At 46.6% G+C, this 9,634-nt stretch overlaps 1 protein-coding gene across 1 annotated transcript; it reads left to right on the top strand.

The window, feature by feature from the left end:
- Positions 1-8,533: 8,533 nt before the first annotated feature.
- On the top strand, positions 8,534-9,583 carry F5J12DRAFT_779731 (uncharacterized protein; the record flags this gene model as incomplete). Its single annotated transcript, XM_051742412.1, has 9 exons — positions 8,534-8,576; positions 8,609-8,781; positions 8,802-8,818; positions 8,864-8,930; positions 8,968-9,020; positions 9,067-9,172; positions 9,247-9,315; positions 9,374-9,401; positions 9,501-9,583. The coding sequence occupies 9 exons, from the start codon at positions 8,534-8,536 to the stop codon at positions 9,581-9,583; spliced, it is 639 nt and encodes a 212-aa protein (XP_051604215.1).
- Between the last annotated feature and the right edge of the window lie 51 nt (positions 9,584-9,634).

Genomic DNA, 9,634 nt, shown 5'->3' with positions numbered 1-9,634 from the left:
GGATGACAATGAGAAGGCATCTATAACACTGGCAACATGATCTGATACTTTCTGTTATGCCTGAGTGTGGTGACTTCTTCAAATGGAATAGGCATGAAGCATGCAAGGGGGAGACTATGGGCCGAACGTATTGTAACCCCTGTGGCTCAGTTATCTTGGAAGTCCAGTGAAGGTTCTGTCTACTGGTGAATCCCTTTGTGGGTATTTGTGCAGAGAGAGAGGGCAGACGAATGAGAAGGAAGTTAGCTGAGTCGCAAGCTCTCAAAAAACTGAGGATACAAGGTAAAGTACATGGGGTTATATACCTCTAAGTACAAGTACCGTACCAGTTGTGACAGACGTGTCGCAACATGTATCTGCAGTAGTTGATAGAACAATCAGTGAAATAAATAAGAGTCATACGGTGTCATCAGATGGGGTAGGGAGGCAACAAAGGCTATACCAGCTGGTGCAATCAATGCACAGTGAGGAGCCTGACACTGGAACTATAGTACAACATGGGAGCAACATAAATGAGTCAGAGATGAGTCAATGGAGCAGGAATAAAACAAGTCATCCATCAGAGAGGGTGGTGGAATACTGGATCACAGTGGCAATGTGGTCTTGACTGGTATTGGAAATACCTTGACAGTGGGAGATCCAAGCATTCCCTGGAGCATTCAAGCCCCTAGGATGGTGACAGTTATGAGGGATGCAACGAGGCATGTGATGCACATGACCACGAGAAGTCGAAAAAGGAAAGACCCCTGATGGAAGTGTAGCATCACCCCCCCTCTAAGGTCCTCAGACCCTTGAGGATGGGCCGGAAGTCGCATTGGCAGGGCAGGCAGAAAGGGGTCAGCAAGTAGTATACACATGGGAGCATGTGCAAGAGGCGATGGGCAATGATGGCGATGGAGATGGTGGTTCTTCGAGGGCCAGAGTATAGCAGGAGCCACATCCATTGCAGCATGACCAATGTCCCAGGTAATGACACTGGAAGCAGGTGTGAACTTGAAGGGGGTGTCCCTTGGGTACTGGGGACTGCCCTCCGAGGTAAAACCATAGTTGATCTGCAGGGATGGGGACGAAGGGAGCCAGAGGGAGAGGATCAGTAGAGTGGACAGCATTGTGATATTGCTTGTGCATTCCAGCCCATGACGCATCCTGGAGCAGAACCTCCCAAGCGGAGTTGTGAGTTCCTGTTCCCAGATGAGCACCGACCTCTTTAAACAATTCTCCCAAGTCAACATACCCTAACTCAACAGCATGCCACTCCTTCTCCTTCTCCTGATCCGAGACATCTTCTTTTAATTTTGCTGAAACTGATGGTTCCTCTTGTTTTGGTCTGATGTGCTCCAAGATCCGAGAAGCTGGAGAGGCCAGAAACTCTCCTATCTGTTGGTTACATAAATGATGATAAGCCCCTCCAGTTACTGCTTCAGTGAGATCTGAGGAAGCCTTCTCCAGCATGTCAATCATTATAATCTCTGACAGTGGCACAGTTCTGCTCATCTTCCAAGTATGGACCTTTGAGACTAGCCTGTTGATCACATCTGACACTCGGTAGATTTGAGACAACATCCCAAAATACTCAACCTGTTCTGGTGAGCACCCATCAATGTTGTCCCTGTTGTGGAAGACATCAAGTGCCCTAACAATGTCCAGGTAGTCACTTGCTGAGACTGGTAGTCACTGCTGGTCAAGCCAGGCAGTGGCAGCCATTGTGAGGAGGTCAAGGGCTGCACGATGAGTGCTGTTGGAGTAGGTGGTGAAGGCAGAGTGAAGGTTGGTAGGTTGGGGAGCATGGGAGGGACCCTCTCCAGTTGTTGTTCCATGGGAGTCATGGTCAGTGTGCACTTTACCTTTTCCCTGCTGGTTACTGTCTCCACTGAGGGAGACTCTGGCCTTTGGTGCTGGGATGTGTCTGACTGAGAAGCTCATGAGTGGATGCAGTCTGTGAGCCCTCCCAGAAGGTGGGGATAGCGAGCGGGGCTGAGACACTGGTGACGAGTATCCGGAGACATAAAAACTGGTGGGGGATGTTGGAGGACTGGTTGGGGCATAGACAGTGACTGGGGGAATGACCCCATCATTGTAGGTGTCATGAAAGGATTTGGTGGCGAGGGGGAGGTCAGCATAGTCATTCTCAGTGTTGACAGAGTGAGGAGAGTCCATTTAATTTTTGAGATGACAGGTGAGCTTGTACTGGTTGAGGGCTTCCGATGTGTGGTCTTTTATGTGTTCCTCAGGTTCCCAAGTGTTGGACGAATGCGGGAACCCTTTCCATTTAACCAAATAGTGCTGTCTTCCTCTTCATCTGTCTATCTTGTGATTAATTATTGACTTGACCTCCCACTCAATCTCATCGTCAACCAATTTGGGCAATGGTGCTGTGGGGGCAGCACCATAGGTGTCATTTTCAGTGAACAGGAAGATCCAAGAGGTGTGGAACACTGGATGGACCTTCCATGTTTCGGGGAGCTCCAATTGGAAGGCAACTGGAGAAACGACCTGAGTCACCTTGAATGGTCTGAGACGTTGTGGTGTGATTTTATTGCATTGGTTTTTGATGCAAAGATGCCCAGTATCCAGGAGTACTCGATCTCCTACCTTGGGCGCAACATAAGACCCTTTTGAGCACGAATGCATCAGGTCTTGGGCTTTTTTATGAGCGAGGATTGCAATATCCCAGTTTGAGGCCAGTCTTTCCAGCCTTTCATTGACCAAGGGTACCATGGTTAGCCATACTTCGGGGTAAGGGGACAGGTTGTATCCCAGAAGAAGCAAAAATGGGGTCATTTGATGGACTGAGTGGATGTGGGAGTTGTGGGTGAACTTGGCTGAAGGGAGCTTGGCAGTCCAGGAATTTGGTGCCTCTGCACAGTACAGGCGCAGATACCCTTCTACCTCTTGATTTATGCATTCACTCTCTCCATTAATCTGAGGATGGTAACCCATAGAGAGCTTGGTTTTGACCCCTATAGCCTTGTAAAGTTCTTTGGTGAACAAAGATGCGAACTGGGGTCCATGATTGGAGATTACTGACTCTGGGATTCCAAACTGGGAATATATGAATTGATGGAAGAGTCAGGCAATCCTGACGGAGTCAATAGTTTTGTGACAGGGAATGAAGAGTGTGACCTTAGTAAGGCCCTGATCAACAATCGTGAGAATAGAGTTGTATTTTTGTTCTCCCAAGATGGGGAGATCTGTGATGAGATCCATAGAGATTTGTTGGAAGGGAAACATCATTTTAGGGGCTTCATGGGGGATTACTGGGGGTGTTGGTGGGTGAGTGATGACCTTGGTTGTCTGGAAAACCAGGCATCCAGCCACATAAGCTTTTATATCCTTTACCATTCCTTCCCACCATACTTCTTTATGCATTTTTGCAGCCATAGCTTTCTGTCCAGGATGACCGGCAGACTCATGGTCATGGTAACTGCACATACAGTGTCAATGGTTTTCTGGGGGGATATACAGGTGTGTCGTTCCAAACCGTTTAGTTCCATCCTTTGCGATGGTGACATTGTCCCTGGGTTCTGGACTGGTAGAATCCTTTGGCGTTTCGTTCTTGATGCGTTCATACAGGTCTGAGGATATTGCATAAACTCCCCACACTCCTTTTACAGGATTCCTCAGAGGGCAAGTGTCAGGCAGCCTTTTCTCTTTTGGTGTTTCCTCAAGTGGGCAAGAATAAGGCTTTGAGTTTTTGCATGACCATGCTATCCATGCAGGGATATGTCCTACTCAGCAAAGATGGTTGATTTTTAGTTGTTTTTGTAATTTTGTAAGGGAAAAAGAGGGTGAAACAAGGCAAATTTGGGAATCCACCCCCTCCAAAAGCCAAAGGTCTGGGGGAAGGACTGTGGCCATGGGGGCAGGCTCTGCCGTGTCGCTCTTGTGAGAAAGAGTGTTGGCAGGAACCTGGAGGCAACCAGCCTGCCAGGAAAAACAGATGGGGTAAGATTGAATGGTAGCAGCCCATCAGGCCTGTCGTGGAGTGAGCTGTTGAGGCTTGTGATAGTACTCCAAGTTCTTGTGGTCGGTAAAGACCATGGTGAGTTTGACCAGGGAGAGGAGGTACAGGTGGAAAGCCTTGAGCACACAGATGATGGTGAGCATCTCGAGGTCATAAACTTGATAGCACTGCTTGGCTCTGACCAATGACTGGGAAAGGTAGGAACAGGGGTGCCATTCATTGTCCGCTCCTTTTTGTGCGAGTACTGCACCAGTACTGAGCTTCGAAGCATCTGTGAACAGGGTGAAAGGCTTTGAGAAGTCCAGAATAGTGAGGACTGGAGAGGAGCATAACAAAGATTTTAACTTTTCAAATGCAGCATTGCATTCTGCTGTCCATTGATAGGACACTCCTTTCTTTGTCAAATCATGTAGGGGGTGGGCAATGCTTGAAAAGGAAGGGATAAACTTGTGGTAGAAATTGCAAAACCCAAGGAATCTGCGAAGCCCAGTAAGGTTGTCAGGGGTTTCCCAGGTACTGATGGCATTGGTCTTCGTCAGCAAAGTCTCCATATGCCCTTTTCCTATTACCATTCCAAGGAATTCAACTTCTTCAGCCTCGAAGACACATTTGCTAATCTTGAGGCGCAGTTCTTCCTTTTCGCAGATCTTCAGGAACTCATGAACACAGCTCTGAAGTTCTTCTTTGGTTTTTCCATGGATTGCTACATTGTCCATGTACCCTACCTGTTTTCCTCTTTGCGATTCGAAGGTTTTATCCATGTACCTCTGAAAGGAAGGTGGTGAATTGCATTGGCCAAAGAACATTACCGTCAGCTTGAACAGCCCTCTAGGGGTAATGAAGGCCCCTTTCCACTCATCTCCTTCCTTGACACAGAGGTTGGTAAAACCCCAGCAAATGTCGAACTTGGTGTAATATTTGGATTCGACGAGTTCATCGAACAAGGCCTGCATGTTGGGCAGCGGATGCACATCTGGGACTGTAAACGAGTTGAGATAGCAGTAGTCTTGAATTAGCTGCTTTTTCCCATCTTTCTTAGCCACGAAAAACACCAGTGCTGCTTGTGGTGATGTTGATGGTTGAATCTTTTTGCATTTTAGGTTTTCTTCCAGGAATTTGTCTAGAACTTTTAGTTCGTCAGGAGACATGGGGTATACCATTGCCTTCTTAGGCTTGAAATCATCACGAAGTCTGATTTTGTGGTCCAACCCAGGTTGATGGGCTGGTAACAGAATGTTGTCTTCTGTGAACACCTTGGTGAATTCCTTGTACATATCAGGAAGCTTGACTTCCTCCTTGGCTGCTGCTAAGGCAGCTTCGAGCTCTGTGGAAAGAGTAGTTTTGTTAATAATCATGGGACTTACGCCTGTTTCTGGTTTTACCACCTCCGGAGGTGATCCAGAGTTTTCTGTTGCACTACCTTTGTAAGAAGGCACAACCTGTTTGATGTACTGGTCAGACTCTTTAGTAGGAACATACCCATCATCCCAACATGTGATTCTTCCTGTTTCCCAGTTCATTTGTGGTTTGAACTCTTTTAGGAACAGCATTCCAAGGAGGACATGTTCCTTTCCTACCAGCGGTCTGACATAACATTTGACATGAACAACCCTGTTTTTGATAATCATCTTCAAGGTTGCTTTTCATGTGACCCATTTGACATCCTTTCTGGTGAACAACATGGTCTTGAATTTATTTTTGACACAACATGTGGGTATCTGGAGTTTCTGGACCATTTGTTCCAATACAAGGGAGACCTTGGCTCCTGAGTCGATACAGGCCATGATTCCTGCATTGAAGTCCAGTAAAATGACCCTTCCCAATGGTGAACAGATTCGCATTGTCGATTCATCATCTATAGAAGTACATTTAGCAGACAAAATAGCAATGGGACTGACTGTAGCAGGAGATTCATCAGTCCCCTTTAAAAATCCAACCCAAAGACCCTTCTCTCTTCTGCAGTCGCTTCATGATCTCCGACATAGGCGGTCTTTGTGCCATCCTCCTTGAGGATGATGCAGATTCCTGAGAGCTGCTTGGCCTTGGACTTGCAGTCATGTTGGTAGTGACCGGCAGCTCCACATTTGAAGCAAGTAATTTCCAAACTGGAACGTCTTACGTTCTGTTTATGTTTGTCAACATCCATTGCATCAGGATCTTGGGAACCTCCACAGTAATGAATGAACTTTTGTTCATACTGAGATTCCTTCCCTTCTAGGATATGCTTTGTAGTGATCACAGTTCAGGCTTCTCCCGCACACTGTATCCACTCAATGACTGTGGAAGGTGCGCATCCAGAGTTAAGAACCCAGTCTCGATACTCCTTGTTTAAGCCTTTTCCACAGAAGATCCCTGCTTTGCATGACTCTTCTTTAAGTTGAGCCTTGTTGACAAGCCCCATGAATTCGGTGATATATGCCTCAAGTTCATGTTTGCCTTGTGAAATATCCAAAAGGCGTAGGATTGTGAGAGTGGTCTGATCACCTGACTCGAAAGTAGCTTTAAGACGTTCTACGAACCTCTGGAAAGTGTTGGTATAGTAGATGGTGCCATCAAGAAGCTTGTTTTCATTTTGATAGTTTTCGGTGAAGGAGACTGCTGCACCTTTGGTCATATACGTGAGTGTGAATGAGATCTTGAGGGCCTCAGTGTTATACACATGCTTGTTCAGGTTCAAATATCCTTCAACCTGTGTTACCCAGGTCTGAAGCCCATTGTGGCTTCTGTCATATTCTCTGGGATGCCCGACATTAAACTCCCTCCATTGGGTGGGCAGCAATTGTATGCGTCATCAGGATCGGCTGGGGCCTTACCCTTACTGGACCCTCCAGTGGGGACCTCTGGGGGAATTACCTTTCCAAAGTTCCTGGCATACCACTCATGTAATGCTGAGTCAGCAGGCATTCCTGTTGGAAATGGGTCGCTATTCCAGGCATGCATCACCTTGTGAAGCTCTTCTGCCATAGCGATTCTTTGTTCTTCCAACCTCTGTCTCAGCTCCTCTTCAGTGATGGTCCTTGAAGGCATCTCAGGGGCTGATTCTCTGTGACTGAGTGTCATGGACATAACGGGTGATTTGCATGCTTCCTGTTCTTCTTTGAGGACTGATCCAAGAGAAGTATTGGACTTCTGATTGTCTTCTTCTTCTGAACTAAGCACAACTTCCAAATCCCTAAATCAGGATAGATAAGACAAGCAGGGGTTTGTGGTGGTAACTGAGGGGCCTAATCTTCCTAGCAGGATGGGCAGTAAAGGAGGATTCCTTCTGAGCCCAAGGGGTTTAGGTCGAGGAGGGATTGGTGGTCTCGATTTCTGTGGATTAGACACTTTAACAAGAAGTGATAACAAGGGCTGAGGGAGGATTTATTTCTCGAAAGAAACCTGTCAGTGTAGAGAGGTATTTGTAGGTGCACGAGTGGCTTTACATGTAGGGCGACACAAGTGCCAATCTCTAGGGAGGTGATCTATTAAAGCCTAATGGCTGCCTGTAGAGCAGTGGATTTGATTAAGGGTTGCAGGGTGTTTCTCAATCTTGTTATGCCTGTGAAGGCAGTTGAGAATGAAGTTGGTTTATTGAAGTTCAGTAACCAAGGACAAGTAGGCTTTGCGTGAAGAGGTCAACTAGTCCCAAAAAGCTGCATGAGTTTTTCGATTTTGTTATGCCTGAGCATGGTGACTTCTTCAAATGGAATAGGCACAAAGCACATGAGGGGGAGACTATGGGCCAAATGTATCGTAACCCCTGTGGCTCAGTTATCTTGGAAGTCCGGCAAAGGTTCTGTCTACTGGTGAATCCCTTTGTGGGTATTTGCACAGAGAGAGAGGGCAGACGAACGAGAAGGAAGTTAGCTGAGTTGCAAGCTCTTGAAAAACTGAGGATACAAGGTAAAGTACATGGGGTTATATACCTCTAAGTACGAGTACCATACCAGTCACGACAGATGCGTTGCGACACATATCCGCAGTAGTCGACAGAACAATCAGTGAATAAATAAGAGTCATACGGTGTCATCAGATGGGGTAGGGAGGCAATGAAGGCTATACTGGCTGGCACAATCAATGCACAGCAAGGAGCCTGACACTGGAACTATAGTACAACATGTGAGCAACATAAACGAGTCAGAGACAAGTCAATGGAGCAGGAATAAAACAAGTCATCCATCAGAGAGGGCAGTGGAATACTGGATCACAGTGGCAATGCAGTCTCAACTGGTATTGGAAATACCTTGACAGTGGGAGATCTGAGCATTCCCTGGAGCATTCAAGCCCCTAGGATGGCGATGGTTATGAGGGATGCAACAAGGCATGCAATGCACGTGACCACAAGAAGTTGAAAAAGGAAAGACCCCTGATGGAAGCGTAACACTTTCTGTGCATTCATTGCTACATCTGCTGTGAATACCAGCACTTCTAACAAATCTGGTACTGCTGGACATGCATGCCTGGTAAGACCACATTAATAACCATTCTTCTCTTTGGTTTAAAAATCCTCTTAGACACTAGAGGCAGAGGATTTCCCTCAACTACCTTCCCAGGGGAGATGCCCATCAAAATCAGATGGATGACCACATGCATATGGACAAGGTTGCAGATCAGCAAGATGCTGATGAATGTAAGTCCTTCAATATGCTTGTTTTTTTCAAGGTAATCATCAACACCCTGCAGATGTTGATGATGGGCTTGGAGATTTTTGCAGTGACAATGGGGCTGGAGATTTTTGTGGTGATGATGGTCCTGGAGATGTTCATGGTGACAATGGGGCTGGAGATGTTTGTGGTGATGATGGAGATAGAGATTTTCATGGTGACAATGGGGTGGTATCAGTGCAGCTGCACAGCTGATTAAGAACCCCCTGTAAGTAACCTCACATGCATGTATCCTTGCTAACACTGCCTATAGATCCTCTTTGCATCCACCTCCTGTTGTCAGAGATTCACCAGAGCCAACCATGACCATATCTGAGTCTGTGTGAACTAAATGAAAACTCAAACTCATCCAATGAGTGCATGAGCACTATTGATGAAGGGGAGTCTCAAGTCGAAAGCCCCAAGTACAAGTAAGTGATGCCAACTGACCAACATCCATCCTGACATGGAGAGTAGGTGTAACACTGAGCATATCACAACTGTCAGTGCAGCAAATGGCCCCACAACCCACAGATGGAATGAAGAAGAAGGTGTGGCATCCTCATTCAAACAAGAGTGGCAGGTATGTGTGCCATGTTTGTATCTTGTCAGTTGCTAACTATCCCATCAGAACACTTGTGCATGCACTGTTATCAGAAACAGGTTGGCAGATTGCTAGAGGAGTTCAACAAGTACTTTGATGAGTTGCCTTCTGAAGCAAAGGCAGTATGTATTCTCCTGATCAAGTAGTCATTTGGCTACTCTAACTGCCATGCATATACAGAAATACAAAGACGAAGGCAAACAATCTGGTATGTGTCATATACCTGATATAACCACATCTCTCATGAAGAGTCTTGCAGGTAGAGTGCAAGATCTGGATTAACAGGATGGCTGCCATTGTGGCCAAGTTTTCAGGCAGCACTATGTACTAGGAGGCATGTTTTGGCAGACAGGCAAGCAGGAGCAGTGCGGGCAAGGGCAGTGTGGATGAGAGGGAGTGCAGGCAGTGCAAAGGGCAGGTGGGCAGGCATCATCACAACTG

This window comes from Pisolithus orientalis, assembly GCF_024613125.1.
Source record: "Pisolithus orientalis strain OTSU chromosome Unknown F5J12scaffold_3, whole genome shotgun sequence".
In the NCBI taxonomy this organism is placed as follows: Eukaryota; Fungi; Basidiomycota; class Agaricomycetes; order Boletales; family Pisolithaceae; genus Pisolithus; species Pisolithus orientalis.
The sequence above is the reverse complement of the archived record's forward strand: the minus strand, read 5'-3'. Positions and strand labels throughout refer to the sequence as shown.